This window comes from Eleutherodactylus coqui, chromosome 3 (assembly GCF_035609145.1).
Source record: "Eleutherodactylus coqui strain aEleCoq1 chromosome 3, aEleCoq1.hap1, whole genome shotgun sequence".
NCBI classification, from domain to species: domain Eukaryota; kingdom Metazoa; phylum Chordata; class Amphibia; order Anura; family Eleutherodactylidae; genus Eleutherodactylus; species Eleutherodactylus coqui.
In genome coordinates, this window is record NC_089839.1 from 32,598,947 (window position 1) to 32,621,381 (window position 22,435).

Genomic DNA, 22,435 nt, shown 5'->3' on the forward strand with positions numbered 1-22,435 from the left:
AGTAACATTACTGGGTATTAATAGAATCCATCAGCAATACTCCCTATAGTCAGGGATATCAGAGCAGTAACATTACTGGGTATTAATAGAATCCATCAGCAATACTCCCTATAGTCAGGGGCATCAGAGCAGTAACATTACTGGGTAAATAGAATCCATCAGCAATACTCCCTATAGTCAGGGATATCAGAGCAGTAACATTACTGGGTATTAATAGAATCCATCAGCAATACTTCCTATAGTCAGGGACATCGGAGCAGTAACAGTACTGGGTATTAATAGAATCCATCAGCAATACTCCCTATAGTCAGGGGCATCAGAGCAGTAACATTACTGGGTAAATAGAATCCATCAGCAATACTCCCTATAGTCAGGGATATCAGAGCAGTAACATTACTGGGTATTAATAGAATCCATCAGCAATACTCCCTATAGTCAGGGATATCAGAGCAGTAACATTACTGGGTATTAATAGAATCCATCAGCAATACTCCCTATAGTCAGGGATATCAGAGCAGTAACATTACTGGGTATTAATAGAATCCATCAGCAATACTCCCTATAGTCAGGGATATCAGAGCAGTAACATTACTGGGTATTAATAGAATCCATCAGCAATACTCCCTATAGTCAGGGATATCAGAGCAGTAACATTACTGGGTAAATAGAATCCATCAGCAATACTTCCTATAGTCAGGGACATCGGAGCAGTAACATTATTGGGTATTAATAGAATCCATCAGCAATACTCCCTATAGTCAGGGACATCGGAGCAGTAACATTACTGGTATTAATAGAACATGCAGCGCTCCGGTGTCCAGGACACTGCGGCCCATCCTGCGCCTATATAACACAGCGCCTGCGGGAGAAGCTGTTTACGAAGTGCTGAAATTGTATTATGTTGCCAAGAACATTACATAGGACATTGTGCCTAACACTCGCTCTATGTAATCCGAAGCCCGTTAGCATTATAATCTACAAATTATATACAGCTCGTGTACAACGTCTGCCTTCTATACCAGGAAATTATGAAGGTGCCTGCAGGGTTTATAAAGACCCTGATAGCAATATCTATCTATCTATCTATCTATCTATCTATCTATCTATCTATCTATCTATCTATCTATCTATCTATTTATCTATCTATCTATCTCATATCTATCTATCTATCTATCTCCTATCTATCTGTCTATCTATCTATCTATCTATCTATCTCTTATCTATCTATCTATCTAATATCTATCTATCTATCTATCTATCTATCTATCTATCTATCTCATATCTATCTATCTATCTCATATCTATCCATCTCAAAGCTATCTATCTCATATCTATCTATCTATCTATCTATCTCATATCTATCTATCTATCTATCTATCTATCTATCTATCTATCTATCTATCCATCTCATATCTATCTATCTATCTATGCATCTATCTATCTATGCATCCAAACTATCTCATATCTATCTCATTATCTATGCATATATCTATCTATCTATCCATCTCATATCTATGTATCTATCTATCATCTATCTGTGTCTGTCTATTTCCTATATATCTTTCTGTCTGTTGGTCAGTCCATATGTTTAAAAATGTCATGTTCAATCTATAATAACTTTATCTATAGCAGGCATGGGCTTGTAGAAAACGCAGAATCATAAAACCCATGCTTCTAAATGATTTCATTCCCATTTGTGATGTTTTCTGTCCTGTGATGTTGCAATATTTGAAAATCGCTGCCTGCCCTATCATTCTGTGTTTAGTGATTTTTTTTTCTTTTCCCCCTTGCCCATGTTACCCTATGGCGCCTACGATTTATTGCATCGCTACGCACAAACTTGGCAACAAGGCAGGGCAAGATTATTAGCTGATGCTCAAAAATCTCGTGAGCAAAAATTCGATTTTGCCGCGATTTTCCTGCGGCGATATTGCGATCGCCAGTGAGAAGAAGCCCATAGGGTGGAATTTAACAAATAAAAAGTGGCATAAAAAACTCAACATTTTTGTACGTCTTCGTAAATTGTTTGCATCGTACGCTGGCGAGGATTATATGAACACCGGTCTTAGTGAATACTCCTCATTCTGTCATTATTATCATCACACTTGCTTATTCAAGCAGAGAAAGTTTTGAGGAAATCTAGATCTCATTTCAAAGTGCTGAAGGACGATCTGTGTGATAAATCCTTGGAGTTTTTGGTACCAGAATAAGGGCTTTTTCACAGGAGCGTATATCGGCAGCCATTTTCACGTCCGGCCGATATACGCTACCATCTGAGCTGTCTTCCCCCTTCCCTCCCCCTTGCTGACTCTCTACCTTTCTCTTCCCCTTTGGCTGTTTGCAATGGGAGGGGGCGGAGCTAAGCTCCCTCCCTGCCCCCTGTCAGTAGCCAGCCATGGGAGGGGGCTGAGCTTAGCTCCGCCACATCCCACCCCTTCCCATTGCAAACAGCTGGAGTGGAGGAGAGAGTTGGTGAGGGGTATGGAAGGGGGAAGACAACTCAGATGGTAGCATATATCGGCCGGGCGTGAAAACGGCATCCGATATACGCTTGTGTGAATAAGCCCTAAAACTGTGTTTAACAGGAACCTCTAAAATATTTTTTTTACTATTAAAAGCCCCAAGGGTTAACAGTTTTTTAGAGAACATTTGTATTATTACTGTTCCATACTGTAATTTTTATATGAGTATTTTGCATTTGTTTTCATTTACTCTTTCCTGCCTTCTGCATTCCTTTCCATACATAAAGGGCAATCTGCCTGTTACATGGGAAATAATTGCAATAAAATCTTTATTTACAGTACAATATAATACTCCCCCCCCCCTCCCTATTCCCAGCTGAAAATATTATACCCTCCCCCCCCATTCTTTGCTATAAACTAGATATTAAACACCTGCCCCATCATTAGCAGCAGAGTATGTGAGACGCTGGATTTTGCAAGAAAATTGTTAAGTTGCGCTGCTGGAGTTTGTTGTTCTACAGGGTTCCAGGAGCACACCTGCACAGGTGAGGGATAATTTGGCTGCTGGGTGTGGTTAGCTCAGTGCAGCCAGTTTCCTGGGTGTGGGTGTGTATATATATATTCCTGGCCCTCTGCTAGAAGAAGCTGTATCTCCTCAGTCTTGTCTGCTTGTGTTGGTGTCTGTTCAGCTTGCAGCTTGCTGTGTGTGTAGGGTCTGGTCAGCTTGCAGCTTGCTGTGTGAGTAGTGTCTTGTCGTCTTGCTTTTCAGCTTGCTATGTGTTCTGTTGTGTTTGGGTTCCAGGCTGTGTGAACTATGTCCTCTGCTGCCTGATATGTGTCTTGATAGAGTAGGGACTGCAAGACACAAGGAGCCTTGTCGGGGCCTTGCAGCTTAAGTTCATTGGCCAATATATGAACTAATCCCTCACTTTTATATTCAGCTTTCCCACCTGCTTTAGCATGCGAGATTGTGTGGTAAGTGAGTTTGTGCATGTAGTTGTCCGTACTTGTCCTGATTCTGTGTACCAGAGAGCCAGGGTCGAAGTTCCAGCGTGGGGCCGCCTTTATTGAGGCGATCGCTCTGCTTGTTAGGTAGTATTTTGCCATCTTCCCTTCAGCACAGGGTCAGTTTCCCCTTCTGTATTTTGATATGCCAGTTCTGTTTTTTTCCCCAGTCTGTAGGTATGTCAGTTGTTCCAAATCCCTGTCCTTTGGTCTTGTTCGTGTGGGCCTGGTGCTTATTTGCCCACACGAACGTAACAATATTGAGTCCTCCAGCTTGCAGTGTATAGCTACACAATGCAAGAAGAGAAGAAAAATGGTTAAATGGCTGTAATTATTTACAAATCCATTTTTTGAACTACACAGATTTAACCAAGAAACCTGAAGGAACATGTCCATAAGCTCTGAAGCTGTTAGACAAGTTATACACTTAGGTAGTGGCTATTCCAGAATTGTATTTATTGTGTTGCACTGCAGATAATTGAATTCCATCATTTCTGCCAGAAAATGATAGAAGAAGCAATAACTTTCTGTGGAGTTTTCCACCCAAAACCTTTGATTTGTGCTAAAAGCTATGTAATTCGCAGGTTTCTCCTGTACACAATCATTTACTGCACATTCTTCTCCCATGTTTAAGGGATTTGGTCTGGGACGTTCATATTCCTTGTATATTGAATTCAGACTTAACCCCATTTATAACAAGAATCCCCTAGAATATGCTGTAGTAGAATTCATTAGAAGACTCACTGTGAGAGGCATTGGCGGACTCCAGAATACCCGCTGTAGGTTGAGTTACAGCCTTCACCTCTATTGGCATCCAATGAGGTTTCCTCATACAGGTTTGAATCCTGTTTGCGATGCCAAAAATGTTGCAAGTGGTGGTGCAACAGAGATTTCAGGCTACGAGGCAGACATCGGACATACAAACAGTGTTAGGTTGTGCATCTGGGACCTGTGGTTCTACAGGTTTCTTTGAGCACAGCTTCACGGGTGAGGGTGAATTGAGCTGGCTGGGTGTGGTATTCTCCACCAACCAATCCCGTCTCGTCTGCTGCATATAAATACCAGCATCTCTTGGTAGTAGATGCTGATCATTTTGGTGCTGTACTGTTTTACTAAGTTGTAAACCCACTCAGAGCTGGTGTTATGCATGCTTGTCTGAAGTATCTCTCTCACCTTCCCTGAGGACAGTCTGGACACTTCGTGTCCCTCCCCTCCTTGCATTCTGAGGTGCGTGTATTGCGTAGTGTGTGGTATGGTGACCAGGTTTCTCCGTATCTCTTTACAGGTGTGGCCTCCAGATGACTGATGTCTTATGTGTGTGTCAGGTGGGTGATGCATGACACTGTTCCCTGTTATGTCAGCACGGCAGCTGACTCTCTATTCCCTTGGTGTGAAGACACTTGGACTTGCTATAGTTTACTATCTGTATGCATATGAGTTCTGGGTGGGGTTTCTGTTCTGTGGGGTATGCATAACCTCAGGGGCATAACTATGGAGGGTGCAGGGGATGCGGTTGCACCCGGGCCCAGGAGCCTTAAGGGGCCCATAAGGCCTCTCTTCTCCATATAGGGAGCCCAGTACTATGAATAAAGCATTATAGTTGGGGGCCCTGTTACAGGTTTTACTTTGGTGCCCAGAAGCTTCAAGTTATGTCTCTGTGCAGCATGGTTTAGGTATGGGTACGGGTACAAATAGAGGGGGGCCCCAGTTCACCTTTTGCATCAGGGCCCCTGAGCCTTTACTTACACCCCTGCATAACCTTATGTGTTGGTGTGAACAGCAACGTGTTTTGTATGTCTGTGCAGGTGGCCAGACGTGTAGTGCATGTGTAGTCCTGTTCTGTGTGTTCACATGCATTACTAGATGTGTTCATGTGAACAGCGACTTATTCCGTATGTCTGTGCAGGTGGACAGACATAGTGTGAACTGTCGTGTTCTGTGTTTAGCGTGTGTGAACAGTGTCGTCTCCTGTGTTTTGTACTTATCACCAGGTTCTTAATCAGGAATAGCTAGTTCCCAAATGAAAACAGTGGGGCTGTCCTTATCTGGACAATCACCCTGCTTTTAGGCAGGGATTTCCCACTTTCCCTTCAATCTTTACCTGAAGTGGTGCAATTGATCTATGCAACATTATGAGAGTTGTTGCGATTTTATTAGGACATCTTCTTGCAAACGTGCTGAGGCATGGCGATTTGGTCCACTGCATGGACGTAACATGCAGCCTATCAACACAGCCCTGGTGGAGAGAATGGAGCTGCTGCAGGCAGCTGGGGGGGTGAGTATACGATTGTTTATTATTTTTATAGATGGGGAGCAGGAATGTTGAGTAACTTTCACATTTCATCCTGCAGTCCTGACTATCGATAGCCAACTATCACAAGACTTAGTATACTTGTTATGCAATACACCGTAAATGAACACAGTTAGAATAACATTCTGTGTACAACAAGCTCTATAACATTTCTGCAAGAACAACCAACTCAGAGGTGACAGTCTATATTTAACAAAGAAACACTACAAGGAATTTGTCCATAGAAGGCAAGCAGATGTTTTTTTTAGTATAAAGTTCCAGCAAAGCTCTGTGTTATCTCCAGCAAGGTATAGTAGTCATCAAATGTGCTTGTGTCCACCTCTGTAGTGTGATATGTCTCTATCTAGCAGGCCTGCTCACTACATGAAGCTGTTTACTTGTGTGCACATGCTAGGTTTTTACTGAGGAAGGTCCTCCCTTACGTCTCTAAGGGAAATGATTTCTAATGAACTTTCCTGCTTCCAGTTCAACACTGTTGCAGCACACTGCAGCACTCTTTTGATGCTCTGGTTGGGATTCTGTTGCAGAACGCCGCGTCCACACTCAGTTCAGCAGCGATAGCTTCCTTGATGCTGAGCAGCTCAGGCAGCAACAAACAACACCCACAGTCGCAAAATTGCCACTACTTAGAACAGTTCCCTCTGGCACCCCAATGACGCAATTACGAGGTGCTGATGGGCTAGTGTGGCAGACTGGAGCCTCAATGCATGGATGACTATCAAGCCCTGTCTGGCAGGATAGGCAGCATTAAAAAGCATAATACAAGTGATCAAATCATCATCTGAAGTCTTCTAATGGGACTAAGCTGAGATATAGAAAAAGGTTAAAGAATGCTTTTTTTTGTTTTTTTTAAAAGTAATAAAAAAATTAAATTTAAAAAAGCCCTTTCCCATTTTCCTATAAAAAATTGTAAACAGCGAAAAAAACACATACTTGGTATCGCCGTGTTTGTAAGAATCTGAACTATTAAAAAATATATGACAATATTTATCATTCAGGCCTCGGTGACACGGGCGATTTTTCGCGCGATTTGCGCATGCGCATGCGATCTGCGATTTTATAGAACCATTGCTTTGCAATGGTATCGGACACATGGGCGCTTTTTATGCGCTTGTCAGATAAATTATAGGACACAAGAAATCGCAGATCGTGCCTATCTGCGATCTGCGATTCCTTATGTTCTCTATATGCGCTCAATGGGGCCGGCGGCAGCAGCGCCGACCCCATTGAGAACATATACTACACAAATCATTCTCCTCTGCCACAGCTGTAACAGCTGTGGCAGAGAAGAATGATGTTTGCCCATTGAATTCAATGGAGCCGGCAATACAGCCGGCTCCATTGAAAGCAATGGACTGCCGGCGAGCGCAGGATGAATTTTCGGGAAGGGCTTAAAAATATAAGCCCTTCCCTGAAAATTATCCAAAAATGTGTAAAAATAAAAAAAATATATATACTCACCTTGTCCCTGCAGACGGAGTTCAGCCGCGGCCGGCCGGCCGGCAGTTCTCCTTAACTGCTCTGAGTAGTATTCAGCAGGCGGGGATTTAAAATCCCCGCCTGCTGAATGGGCTGCCTCTGATTGGTCACAGCCCTCACCAATCAGAGGCAGCTCATGAATTTATGAATGGGTGAGTGAGTGCTGCCTCTGATTGGCTGAGCGCAGGGACCAATCAGAGGCAGCTCTCAGCTGTCATTCAATAGCTGAGAGCTGCCCCTGATTGGTCCCTGCGCTGAGCCAATCAGAGGCAGCTCTCACTCATCCATTCATGAATGGGTGAGTGAGAGCTGCCTCTGATTGGTGAGGGCTGTGACCAATCAGAGGCAGCCCATTCAGCAGGCGGGGATTTTAAATCCCCGCCTGCTGAATACTACTCAGAGCAGTTCAGGAGAACTGCCGATCGGCCGCGGCTGAACTCCATCTGCAGGGACAAGGTGAGTATATATATTTTTTTATTTTTACACATTTTTGGATGATTTTCAGGGAAGGGCTTATATTTTTAAGCCCTTCCCGAAAATTCATCCTGCGCTCGCCGGCAGCCCATTGCTTTCAATGGAACTGGCTGTATTGCCGGCTCCATTGAATTCCTGTGATCGGGCCCGTTTCAACGAAAACGCGGCTAGGAGCAGATTTTTCCGGCGATTTTTCGGCTCCGGTCACGCGATTTGTGGATGCCCATCCGTCATGCGATCCGCAAATCGCGGCAAAAAACGCCCCTCTGACCGAGGCCTTACAGTGAACACTGTAAAAAAATACAGAAAGACAGAATTGCTGTTTTTTTTAATGTATTAACCACTTAAGTGATGCAATTTTTCATTACTTACGGGTTAAAAATGACACTTTTTTATTAGCAATTTAAATCCTATGATTTTTTCTGTACTTGGGAGTGTAACGTTTTTAAAAATATTTACTGTAGTTTGGGAGATATGATGGGATATCCATTCTATGAATGGATTGAGCGCTGCCTGTGATTGGCTGAGCGCTGTGACCAATCACAGGCAGCACTCAGCTGTCACTCAAGGAATGGCTGATGGCTGCCTGTGATTGGCTGAGCGCTCAGCCAATCAGTGACAGCTCATTCAGCTGGCAGGGATTTTTAAATCCCCGCCGGCTGAAAGATCTTCAGTACAGAGCTGGCGAGACATGCGCCAAGACCCGCCGGACCCCAACAGTGGCGGACAGGTATACATGTTTCTTTATTTTTTACAGACTTTTGGGGTGATTTTCGGGGAAGGGCTTATATTTCAAGCCCCCCCCCCCCTTGAAAATCATCACCGTGGGCTGTCCCCTTTTCAGTGAACACTGTGACAGCACTGTCACAGTGTTCAGCGATGAAAGGACTGTGGCGGGGATGAAGGAATCCTCTGCCACTGCTATTACAGCAGTGGCAGTGGATAACGATCATCGCCCAATGGTTTCAATATGGCCTGAACCGCTCTTGTGCGTCGTTAGGCACGCGTCGGAGACAAATTAAAAAATTTTTTCTCCCAAACGCATGCCTGATGACGGAGTCAGGCAATGGGCTAAAAACTATAGCTCATCCTATGAAAAATGAGCCCCTACACAGCAAAAGCAAAACCCCCAAAAATAAGAACATTTTTGAGAGGTTTTTCAGTCTCCCGCCCAAAAAAGTTAGTAAAAATTATACAATACATTATATGTACCCCAGAGTGGGGCTATTAATGTATACTACTTGTCCAAAAAAAATAAACCCCCCTACAGTTATGTCAACCGGTTATGGCTCTTATAATGCAACAATGAAAATCGTTTGGTCCTTAAGGCAAAATATAGGCTGGTCACTAAGTATTTAGATGGAAGCATAAACAATTCTCACATATTTTTTGTCTCCCTGGCAGTTTAGAAGACCGGAGGGGTTGTAATAGCGGTAAAGAATTCTTCAGCCTTTTCTTCCCTGCATACTGTTATTGCTCTACTAGCATTGGCGTAACTATAGGGAATGCAGAGGATGCAATTGCACCAGGGCCCAGGAGCCTTAGGGGGCCCATAAGGCCTCTCTTCTCCATATAGAGAGCCCAGTACTATGAATAAAGCATTATAGTTGGGGGCCCTGTTACAGGTTTTGCATTGGGGCCCAGAAGCTTCAAGCCACGCCTCTGTCTACTAAGTTTATGCCCCTAATAAGAAGCAACCTAGCTTTTATCATAAAATTTTCAAGATCCTTAATCAACACAAGCAAGTGTCTGTACTAGCTGTAGGAGATTATAATAAGGTATGTGGATGTCCTTAGATTCCACTGCCCAAATACGTTGGGTAAGCCCATGGACTTCTATCAAATATTTCAAAAGAAAAATCTGCTTGATATGTGGAGATCACATCTGATGGAAAAAGATTATACATTTCTCTCACACCCACATAAAACTTATTAGCACATTGAGACGTTCTCCACCAACCAATTGTTGTTCCAACATGTTAAATCGTCGATCAGAATGATTACATGGTCTGATCATGCCCCTATCTCCTTGATTACATCTGAATTATATAATAACCATCCAACAGTCCCTTGGAAACTGAACTATTTTTTTCTTCGTCCACCCAAATACTGAACTATAATATCTTCTGCACTTTCCAACTTCTTTAAAGACAACTGTACGGAGGATGTACATAACTCTACTATTTGGTGTGCTCATGAAGCCTATATCAGAGGCTATTCGGAAGTTTAGCCACAGCGTTGAAAAACGAAAGACTTCTATAAATACGATCAAGCTCTCTATAGATTCTGTTCCCAATTTTATGGATACGGTAATAAAACATTACTTGCATCTGGTCTTAAATCCCACTCAGCTAATTCCAAAATTGGGTACATACTTAATGACCAAAATAAACCAACTCAACTCTGAAACCATAGTCGAGTAGCACTTACTTCAATAGTGAATTTTTCTGCCCCATTGTATAAGTTATGTGATAACCCTCAATCATCTGAAGAAGACATTTTTAATTTTTTGAATTACGTCTCCCTCCCTCAGGTTAGCCAACAACAGTTGGAGACTCTATCAGATGCCATCTTCTTAGTTGAACTCTTCTGTGTAATTAAATTGCTTAAGCCAAACAAAGTTCTGGGCCTGGATGGCTTTAGTAATGATTACTATAGACAGACCTACTAGGTCATATTCTCCCTTAGTTTAATGATATAAAAACCTCTGGTAGGATCCTAAGGAAATGTTACGGGCGACTATTGTGACATTGCCTGAACCAGGTAAACCCCCTCACCAATGGGAAACTTCTACCCTATTTTATTACATAATATGGATTTGAAATTATATTCTAAAATCCTTGCATCTGGACGGACTAATATCCTTCCAATTTTGACCCATCAAGATCAAGTTGGACTTGTAAAGGGTAGATATTCATTCGATGGTACTTGTAGATTTGTAAACATTTTAAACTATGGGGAGGAGCTTAGACGCCCTTTCTGCGTCTTTCTTTGAATGTGGAGAAGGCATTTGATTCCATACATTGGGAATTACTTCTCAAATTTGGAATTACAGGAGTAGCACTCACTTCCCTTCAGCTGTGGTGTTGGTGTCAGTCTATTCTTCCAAGAATTTCGATATAAGTAACGGCACTCGCCAGGACTGCCCACTTTCGCCCATTATTTTCACTTTAGGCCTCAGTCACACGGGCGCATTGGCACCCGTACACCGGCACCAATGCGCCCATGTGACTGACAGTTATAAGACGGCCGTACCTGAAGACGGACGTCTCTCTCCAGCGCTGATCATAGAACACATGACCGGCAATGGAGCCGGTCACATGTTCTTCCTCCCGGAGCTGCAGAGAGACGGTCGTCTTCAGGTATGTCCATCTGCTGGTGTCAGTCACACGGGCGCATCGGCGCCGGTGTACGGGTGCCGATGCGCCCGTGTGACTGAGACCTGAGTCATGGAACCACTCACAGATCAGATAAGAGTCATGATGCAAGTGAACGGCACAATTAGTGGTAATACGGAACATAAGATGTCATTATTGCTTTAACTCATCCAGACATTTCTCTTCCAAATACTGTTGACATTCTTAACAAGTTCAGTAATATGTTAAAAGATAATAAACCCCAAATTCTTGGTATGTATATCTTGGATCAAGTCAAGAATAACTTAACATGTTCATTTCCTTTTCTATGAGTTACAGATTGCCTTTAGTATTTAGACATTAAACTTTCTTTTCCATCTCGTACCCTTTTTTTCCTCCTCTTCCCAGGATATTAAAGAAGACTTAAAGGGGTTGTCTCGCGGCAAACATCAAAATTTTACATTACCTCATTCCCCCTGTCACCCCCCTGGCATAAAATAGCAATTTAAAGCGGTTTTTAAGCCGCTTGCTACTCACCGATCCGACGAAATATGAAGTTTAAAAAATCTTCTGCCTAAGATGGCCGCCGGTCCTTTCCCAGGGATGCACTGCTGTTTTCTCCCATGGTGCACCGCGGGTCTTCTCCCATGGTGCACCATGGGCTCTGTGCGTTCCATGGCCGATTCCAGCCTCCTGATTGGCTGGAATCGGCACACGTGACGGGGCAGAGCTACGCGATGATGCGTAGAAGGGGCGGAGCCAGAACGCCGCTTGTGCCAGACCGAACAGAAGCCAGAAGACCCTTCTGCGCAAGCGCGTCTAAAAATGCCAGAAGACATCAGAATTAGACGGATCCATGGAGACGGGGACGCTAGCAACGGAGCAGGTAAGTGAATAACTTCTGTATGGCTCATATTTAATGCGCGATGTATATTACAAAGTGCATTATTTTTGGCCATACAGAAGTGTATAACCCCACTTGCTGCCGCGAGACAACCCCTTTAACTAAATTACTTCATGTTGAGGCCCTCGTGGATCGGTAGAATAGCTTCTCTTAAAATGTTCATACTCCCTAAGATATTGTCCTCCCCATTCCTGTATTAGTAAAATATCTCCATAGCTTACAAAGAATCCTAAATAGGCTTGTCTAGAAAAGGTAATAGCCTTAGGTGGCAGCTAATATTCTATATCTCCCAGTTCATAAGGGGGCCTAAGTCTCCCACAGGTCTCCTACTATTATTACGCTTCTATAATTGATCTGCTTAGGCAGTGGAAAAATGTAGCAGCTATGAAACACTTGGTAGTGCTGGAAAAATCATTTCCCAACTCACTGCCAGCAGATGTTCTTTCATGGCTGATTACTTTGGGACACACTGTTGCTACTTCTCCTTATTTAACCATCCAAGCAGGTATGAAGTACTTAGTTGTTTCTAAAGCTCTTGTTCCATTTAGAATTCTTAACTTTCCAATCTAGGTGATACCATGTATAATATTGGATATTGTATTTTATAATCGTCTTTCTGCTGGCATAACCCATATTTCAGATGTATAAGAGGGGCTCATTTAATGTATTTTAGTAATAGAACCACCAAGTTTCTTAACCGGTTTTAGGACTTTTTAAAAATATCTTAAGATTTGACATTTCATAACCCAGGCTCCTGGGCCTTGCACTACTCCCAAAAGCAATTTTGAACTGACTTTTTCTAACTTTAACTATTTCAAGGTATTTCTAGAATAAAGAGCTATTTGTAATGCTTTATTAGTGGAACAATCAATATGCTTGATGCACTTTGAGAAGGACTTAGAGACTTTGTTTAGTAAAGAAGAGTGGAATAAGAGACTCACACTTGCTAGTAGTCTTTCTCGTTGTGCATGTCACCTTGAGGCCTCATGCAAACTGCTATGTTGGTTTTTAGGCAGCGTCAGCTGTCATTGGTGGGCTACACTGGGGTCGGAAGCTGTTCCACCCCATGTGTAGTGGATGGCACTCATAATGACAGGCGCAGCTCTCATTGAAATCAATGGGAGTTGTGCTTGTTATTGCAAGTGCAGCAAGCATTGAATTCAATGACAGTTGAACATGCAATTATGAGCACCGGCCACTACACAGGGTCGGAACAGTGGCTTCCACTCCAACCCTGGTGCAGCCCGGCACTGACAGTCAGTGCTGTCTAGACTACCCCTCCCTCCCTTAGACTACATATATCCCCTTTCTTCTGATGGATGCTTCACCTGTAAAGCTACTCTTAAACATATTTTTGGTGCTATTTTTTAATTGATTCCTTTTGGAAACATATTTCCTTTCTTATTGAAGTCAGCTTTAAAATTACATAAGACCGGAGTTGTTCATTAGCTTTTCTACATATTGGTGTCGCAGACTGTAAGGAGAAGTAATGTGTTTACCAAGGAGAAGACAATCCCAGATCTCGTGTAGAAGTTTGGGCCCCTAGTAGAAATACAAATCACACCAGCCTTGTTGCGGTATCAAATGATTTCTAATGTATTCAAACTTGCATGTGGTTTATATACCATAAATGACATCACAGGAAAAGTACATACCTCCAAGATTAATAAGAATACATGATAGGGTACAACAAAAATGTTTAACCTAAGTTACACCTTTTAAGGTGTAACTATAACATACAAAGAAACAGTTATTATGTCAGTTAGAAGGTATGCAAGGGGGCCAGGGAAACTGTCTTATCTTCTGTCTGTCTTTATTCCGTACCATTCACTGGTATATAGAAAAGGTTTTGTTTAACCCCTTTACCACTTATACTAGCAGGATGCTATATTTTCCTAGTCTACAATCTAATAGCAGAACAATTAACTGATACATTGATCTACAATTTTCTTAACACAGACTTACCACTGGCAGATAAAACATTAGTTTTCCATTTTCTTATATCTGCTAAAACTCTGATTGCAAAATACTCGAAATCAACACGAGCACCAAATTATCAGAGGTCATTTATTATGTTAATCATAATTGCAGAATGGAAAGTACTCTAGTGGTCATCTACAGCACTTATGGAAAATTTGAAAGGGAGAAATGGTTAGATTCGTCATTGTATATGTCTGTCCTGGAGTAACCCAGGTATATATTATGTTTCTTTGCAGCCTTCTGATGTGGTCTTTTTTTTTGTTTCTTTTGTGCCTCCCGTTTATGCAAGCCATAAAGTCTCTTGTTTTCCTGGTTTGTTGATATCGATTGGGATTTTTATCACAACTATTAAGTTAATTGTACATGCTATTACTTATACTGACATATTGCTCAAAAAGTGTAATAAATGCTCAATAAAAAAAAATATGTTTTAAAAGGAAAAAAAAATCTATGGTCTTAAAGAGGTTAAGCTAATATAAATTAGCTATATCTGCTAGCCAGGCTACATCTATAGCCTTCAATTTCCTTTTAACCCTTTGCAATCCAATTTTAGATTCAGGGTTTCCTAGGGGGCTTTCTCTTTCTTCCATTATACAATGGCGCCATCTGCTGGCTAGAAACAGTACTTCAGTATGGAACATGCTGGAGAAACCCCCGACAACAGTGTGGCCAGTAATATACAGTAAGAATACCTTCCGACATCGGAACTGTAAAGGTTTCAATCAGAATATTGGAAGATGTCAGACAGTGGATTGGAAAGGGTTAAATACGAACAATAAAATAAACTGATCACTTTTTTATTTATTGGTTACAGATCAATATCGGACCAGAAGTCATCTGCCTTGTATCTCACATGACATTCACTAAAGGAGTTACTACTTCTGTGACCTCGTCATCTAATTCTCCGTATCTTAAGTAACACTCTCGGGATGTCTCTAATTATGGACTACAACAAAAATTTAACCTCTCTACCAGACTACAACTACAGCGACTATGAACTGGATGATGATGATGTCACCAAAACCAGGACTTTTTACGCGGCAAAGATAGTCATTGGAGTGGCTCTTGTCTGCATTATGCTGATTTGTGGCATTGGGAACTTCATATTTATAGCTGCACTAGCGAGATACAAGAAGCTTAGAAATTTAACTAACCTCCTGATAGCCAACTTGGCCATTTCTGATTTCATCGTAGCCATAGTTTGTTGCCCTTTTGAAATGGACTACTACGTTATAAAGCAACTTTCTTGGGAGCACGGTCACATCCTATGTGCCTCTGTCAATTACCTACGGACTGTTTCACTCTATGTCTCCACCAACGCTCTGTTGGCAATAGCTGTTGACAGGTAGGTCCTGCCTGACTTTTCTACAATCTGCAAGCTTTACCCCGGTAAAACTGTTAAATTGTTATAAAATAATTAGTCATTAATTATTGCTACAAAACATTCATCCATTCTTGTTGTACAATATATGCAAGATTGACATTAGGGCTTTTATGTCTGAATCAGGCTCTTCATTAAACTTACATTTTATTGGTAGCAACTAGAGATGAGCGAGTATACTCGCTAAAGGCAATTGCTCGAGCGAGCATTGCCTTTATCGAGTACCTGCCCGCTCGAGACCAAAGGTTTGGGTGTCGGCGTGGGGGAGCGGTGAGTAGCAGCAGTCAGCAAGAGGGAGCAGGGGGAAGAGAGGGAGAGAGATATCTCCCCTCCGTTCCGCCCCGCTCTCCCCCGCAGCTCCCTGCCCGCCGCCGGCACCCAAACCTTTGGTCTCGAGCGGGCAGGTACTCACTAAAGGCAATGCTCGCTCGAGCAATTGCCTTTAGTGAGTATACTCGCTCATCTCTAGTAGCAACGCTCACATCGCACAAGGGGGAAGTAGCCATGAGCTGTGGGGCAAGCCTTGTCCACCCCCACCCTGCAGCCACTGATTGACAGCTTTCTCCTTATTACTGTGTATATAGAGAAATCTGTCAATCAGTGGCCAGTAGTTACTAAAGGTACTGAATCATTTGTTCTCTATCTTGTATCTTTGCCCTCTGCTCAATAATGTATGTCTATTGACTACCAATGGTTGTATCTTTCTAGTAATCGCTTGCTGTCTCCTACACTATTGGTCACTAGGTGTGTGTATTTTTTTAGCCATCTGTTCAGTATTAATTTGAGATGATTATTGTGGTCTCCATACTGTGGACGCACATACTGTACAAATATACTACATGACCAAGAGTATATGGACACCGGATCATCAGATAAATTTTGCCCACCGTTTAATTCTTATAATATCCTTTACTTTTTCGCTAAGCCACACTCTTCTTTATCCTGTAATACTGCCCTTCCATGACCCCCCCTCAACCGAGAATAGGACTTGCAATGTACGGTGTCTTCCCCTCTGACTGCTGCAGCCAATCACTGGTCTCAGTTGTGTTACCACAGCAGTTCATGATCGGCTGCAGGAAGATCAGTGGAATCTGAAGGAATGGCGAGCAGAGCACAGAGGCAGCGGAGAAGGTGAATATTATGGGGTTTTTTTACATATCGGACCTGGGGGGGGAGTCTCAAATTTTGGACTGCCGAACAAAATCTGGCACAGTTGCCGGAAATCTATATATGTGGCCCCTCCATAATAGTCATACATGTCATGTCTTCAGTGTGGATGCACTGTGCAAATTGTCTTGTATCTAGTTATGTGTATTGCACAGCTGCAGCATGTAAGAGGTTAAAGGGGTTGTCCCGCGCCGAAACGGGTTTTTTTTTTTTTTAACCCCCCCCCCCGTTTGGCGCGAGACAACCCCGATGCAGGGGTTAAAAAAACAAACCGGGTAGTACTTACCCGAATCCCGGCGGTCCGGCGTCTTCATACTCACCTGCTGAAGATGGCCGCCGGGATCCTCTCTCTCTGTGGACCGCAGGGCTTCTGTGCGGTCCATTGCCGATTCCAGCCTCCTGATTGGCTGGAATCGGCACGTGACGGGGCGGAGCTACACGGAGCCGGCATTCTGCACGAGCGGCCCCATTGAAGACAGCAGAAGACCCGGACTGCGCAAGCGCGGCTAATTTGGCCATTAGAGGCCGAAAATTAGTCGGCACCATGGGAACGAGGACGCTAGCAACGGAGCAGGTAAGTATAAAACTTTTGATAACTTCTGTATGGCTCATAATTAATGCACAATGTACATTACAAAGTGCATTAATATGGCCATACAGAAGTGTATAGACCCACTTGCTGCCGCGGGACAACCCCTTTAATGTCTGAAAGTGTCGGGGATATGTCTGGAAATGTAACAAGTTTGTCTACTCACGTGATGATTGTATGAGATAAAAATGAGTGCAAGGTGTGTTTAGAAAAGTCTCTCGGGAGATCCATCTTCTTCAACGGTTGAGAGTGGAGTGAGAGTGCCGGCCACATGGGGGTACTTTCAACCTTCATGTGGTGAAGGGATGGAAGCTGAGGAGAGGTATCCTGATGTTCCCAATTTCAGGAACCGCCTTTGAGGAGTGAGAGAAGAGAAGGAGTCCGCCGTGCAGCACTTAAGCTACTAATTCTCAAGTGAGTGTCTGCGGGGTGTTGTGTCCTCCTCTGGAGTTATTCTGCATCCCGGAGTGTGTGAGTCCAGGAGTGGAGAATTACAGATAACTAGACTGTAGGCCCAGATATAATCCTGTGTCCTCCTCCCTGACCATCTGCTAAAACTGTTTTTTCTGAACTGGTGTGTAAAGCTGTACTCTGCAAGCGAGAAGTAAAGTTTTCCAGTCACTGTCCGTTCCCAGTGATTGAGTTAACTGTGTGTGGACTCTATTATTTCTACCACCGGAGAATCAATGGTGTGAAGAAATGGTGGCGTTACGAGTGACAACTTCTTCAGTCCATTACACATATGCAGGTAACCGCTGCCCAGCGTTGCCTGGAAGAGGCCTAGCGGTGCCTTGGCCGAGGTTGCATGTGTCCCTCTGGGGAGGAGTTTGGTAGAGCCACCATGACAAGTGCCATCTCTACCCCCGCCAGCTCCTCAGTGTGGGCCTCGTGTCACAGTCGCAGCACATGCTTATATTTTCTACTAGATTTTAGAGCATGGTAGTTAGCATCTATGCAGCCGTAAGACTTGGTGAGGTCGCCTGTGATGATGGGCAATAAGGTCTGGCCTACAATTAAATTTAGACTGACTTGTGAGAACATTAGTATCCAATAATAGTTACATCCTGAAAGAAGCTAAACCCCTCAACATACTGAATTACATAACTGCTTGTTCAGTTTTAGGCAGGGGCGTAACTATAGAGGATGCAGGGGATGCGGTTGCACCCGGGCCCAGGAGCCTTAGGGGGCCTATAAGGCCTCTCTTCTCCATATAGGAAGCCCAGTACTATGAATAAAGCATTATAGTTGGGGGCCCGTTCCAGGTTTTGCATTGGGGCCCGGGAGCTTCAAGTTATGCCTCTGGTTTTAGGCACCGTTTTTCAATAGTGCTTGTAACCAATGTAAGAAGAGGTTCCAGACTATTTTTTTGTCAATGTTGCATTCAACTGCATCCAGCTTGTTAATAAAGTCCCTCAAAAATGTAACAGACAGATGATTGAAGTCTGACACTGCTATCGGTAGGTGTCGGAGCATCTTACATGAAATACATTATCAGTGAGCATCACACTTAGACAATCAATTTGAAGAGAGAATAGAACAATGCTGTGACCGCCCAGACGAACATAACTTTAATGAGAATCCAGACAGAGCCACTGGAACTGCTGGAGCTCTGTAGTGAATTTAAAGGGGAAATGTTATCAGAAAATGACCTATTATATAAATCTGATTTTTGTGTAAAACATATTTTTAGAATTTTTGGTGATTATTTTAAAACTTTTGATGACAATCTATATATATTTTTTTCCTAAAATCCTGCATTTTTCACACTGACCACAGGGCCTATTACCAGTCTGTCACCCCTGATCTGTAGAGAAAGCTTTGCAACAGTTGTCTCTCTAACGTCACAGGCAGGATTAATACCAGGGGCGTAACTATAGGGGATGCAGTTGCACCCGGGCCCAGGGGTCTACAGATTTTGCATTGGGGCCCTGAAGCTTCAAGTTACACCTCTGAGTAATACCTATATGTAGATGACATATAATCCACCATTAACTATAGGTATAAACTGTGACCATCTACTCCCCTCCCTGCAAAATTACCTCAACACAGGTCACAGAGCATGTCTAGAACAGTTACCCATACAAGTCAATGGGTCCCTTCCTGTCCACTGTGTGAATGGCCCAGTAGGCAAAGCACTTCATAGCTGCTAAACAGCGCTAAAATATCATGTACAAGAACATGGTGTGTACAGATACAATGGCTCTGTACGACGGTGACTAGTGATGAGTGAATATTTGGGAAGTTCGGTTCAGCTGGTTTGCTGAATTTTGGCAAAAGGTTTTGTTTGGTCCAAATTAATTCAAACCAAACAATAACTTAACCAAAACTGGCGTGTAAGACTAAGGGCTCTTTCCCACGAACGCATATCAGCCGGCCGTTTTCACGGCCGGGCGATACGCGCTGTGATCTGATGCATTGGATTCCAAAAACACCCGGCCAAGCCAATATAGCCCCGGCCTTTTTTACGTTGGGCCCAAAAGATAGTCCTGGAAATATGTTTTGGGCCGCAATATGTCGTCCGCTGCATGGGCTCCTATGTCATCTCTGATTTGGTCTACAGCAGTGCTTCTTCTATCACTTTATACCCAGTTTCCCTGAAAATAAGACCTACTCTGAAAATAAACCCTACACTGATTTTTCTGAGAAGCTTTAAATATAAATTGTATTCTGAAAATAAGCCCTAGCTGCATTACATAAAAAAAGGAATACATTAGCTAGCATGCTCAGTCCAGGTCCCTCCCACTGCTCTATGGAGCTCCGACGCGCTTCATGCAGTCTTCGGCCCACAGAAGATCACTTCCTGGTTACGGGATTCATAAATCCCACCTCCAGGAAGTGATAGCTCTGATTGGTTCTCGAGCACTGCTCAGCCAATCAATGCAGCGCTCAATAAACCAATGTGATGTCAGTGATTGGTTCATTTAGCACTGCATTGATTGAGCAGAGGTCAAAGAACCAATCACAGACATCGCATTGTGGAGGTGGGATTTATGAATTGACCAATCTAGGTAAGTATAATAAAACATCCCCTGAAAATAAGACATAGCGCCTTTTTGGGGCAAAAATTAATAAAAAACAGGGTCTTATTTTTGGGGAAACACAGTAGGGTAATTAAGTACATTAAAGTACATAAAAGTATTATTGAGGACGTTAGGCAATACGATGAACACGGCTTACCGGCTTAACTAATAGCAGTATAGAATTTACTAGCACTACTGGGTGTCATTTACAAAATAGTTTTACTTTTGAACCATAAAAATACATTTACGACATTCAGTCAAATTATACCAGTTATGTCCAGCCCGCCGGCGGCATGAATGCATCTTGAAGGGGAGCCCGCATAGGCTGGATCTGGAGGGTGCGAGGCCACAGGCAGTACCCGGCAGCGGCAGATGAGGAGGCAGTAGGCGCTCTGTGAGTCAATCAGTCACTCCAGGTCCAGCATGTGGCAGCGATTCTCCTTCCTGTCCCCCCGAGTCCTAACCACTCCTATCCAGTAGCGAGGAAGAAAGATGGTGGTCTCATCTTGGTCATTTGACACTGTGTGTCCCTCTCCTGGGATCAGAAACTGCCTGAGGCCGTGAACTGCATGTGAAGCTGGGCAGGTTTCTGTGTCCAGACTTTCTTACTGAAGCAGGCACTGACTCCAGTCTGCGGTCCATATGGCCTGTCAGCAGCGGCGGGCGTTGTTTGGAGGATGATGGATGAGTTTGGGGCCACAGTGGAGGACAATAGGGATTATTTGGAGGACTGTGGAGGATGATGGGAATTGTTTGGGGCCATAGTGGAGGGCGATGGGAGATTACTTGGAAAACTGTGGAGAACAACGGGAGATTGTAAAATTGTGAAGGACGATGGGAGTTGCCTAGAGAACAATGGGGGTTGTCTGGAGGCACAGTGGAGGATGATGGGAGTAGTTTGGAAGATTGTGGAGAATGATGGGAGATTGTTTGGAGGACAATGAGGGATTGTTTGGAGGGCTGCAGGGGACAATAGGGGTTGTGTGGAGTATATTTGAAGTTGTCTGGAGGATGATAGAGGTTGTTTGGAGGACTGTGGATGACGATGGGAGATTGGAGAACTGTGGAGGATGATGAGGGTTGTGTAGAGGGCTGTGGAGGACGATGCCCTGCATTGTTAATGTTTGTGCATTAAATGTGTTACTGATCATTCAGTTTGGGATACTTATTAAAATGATTAAAGTTTGAAATAATGGTGATTTGTATCAATATCATTGCATAAAAAGTAAAAGCCAGAACTAAAGAATGGCAGTTCCCGTAGTGCACCTAGTAAAGCCAAATTAATTTAGCTCTATTGCTGTTTACATTGGTTTTACCACTGGGCCTCACGCATATGACAAAACCTTTAGCATTCATTTGATATGGTGGTCCACAGAGTCCCTTTCAGTTCCATGTATGTCAATATTCCGTGTGCCACCAAATGCTGCTTCTGCATGACACCATATTCACCCCCTCAATAACCTAGCATCTGAAGGAACATACCCCCCTATGTACAAACAAGACACGGAAAAACAGGTCAAATCTATTCAGAGATCACAGAAATCATAGTTAATGATACACTGATATAGAGATAGGAGAGAAGTGCAAAGATAAAATGGAGCTCTTCTGAGAAAATGTATTTGAGGACCCAGCATTTCTGAGGAAGTGGTTCCGTCTCCGAAACGTGTGATTTGCTAGTTTTAAACCAATAAAACTAGTAGCCATGGGTGTAGTAGCCGTTCAGATCTGGAGAGGTAATAAGGGACGAGCCAGGAGTCAGCAACAGTGGTCTCAGTATGCAGTACAGAAGGATGGGGTGGGTAATGTGGTTCGGTGGAAAGCCAGAAGATAGCAATGGGTGTTCTCAGTATGCAGTACAGAAGGATGAGGTGGTTAACGTAGTCCGATGGAAAGCCAGAAGTCAGCAACGGACGGTCTCGGTATGCAGGACAGAAGGATGAGGTGGGTAACGTAGTCCGATGGAAAGCCCGAAGTCAGCAACAGGCGGTCTCGGTATGCAGTACAGAAGGATGAGGTGGGTAATGTAGTTCGATGGAAAGCCAAAAGTCAGCAACGGGCGGTCTCAGTATGCAGTACAGAAGGATGAGGTGGGTAACATAGTCCGATGGAAAGCCAGAAGTCAGCAACAGGCGGTCTCGGTATGCAGTACAGAAGGATGAGGTGGGTATTGTAGTCTGATGAAAAGCCAGAAGTCGGCAATGGGTGGATTTTGTGTGCAGGACAGAAGAATGAGGTGGGTAGCGTTGTCAGGAGGGAAGCTAGGAGTCATTATCAGGAAGTCTTCAAGTCACTTGTAGTGGAGAAGGAG

General features: G+C 43.4%; 1 protein-coding gene across 2 annotated transcripts in view; it reads left to right on the forward strand.

The window, feature by feature from the left end:
• PROKR1 (prokineticin receptor 1) overlaps nt 1-22,435 on the forward strand; it is a 34,376-nt gene that overhangs the window by 6,399 nt on the left and 5,542 nt on the right. Inside the window, exons 2-3 of one of the 2 annotated variants that reach the window (XM_066595465.1) lie at nt 4,753-4,792; nt 14,785-15,315. In XM_066595465.1, coding sequence (XP_066451562.1) covers nt 14,900-15,315 — 416 coding nt within the window. In that variant the 5' untranslated portion in view covers nt 4,753-4,792; nt 14,785-14,899. The remainder of the gene's footprint in view (nt 1-4,752; nt 4,793-14,784; nt 15,316-22,435) is intronic. The other variant, XM_066595464.1, reaches the window with a different exon arrangement.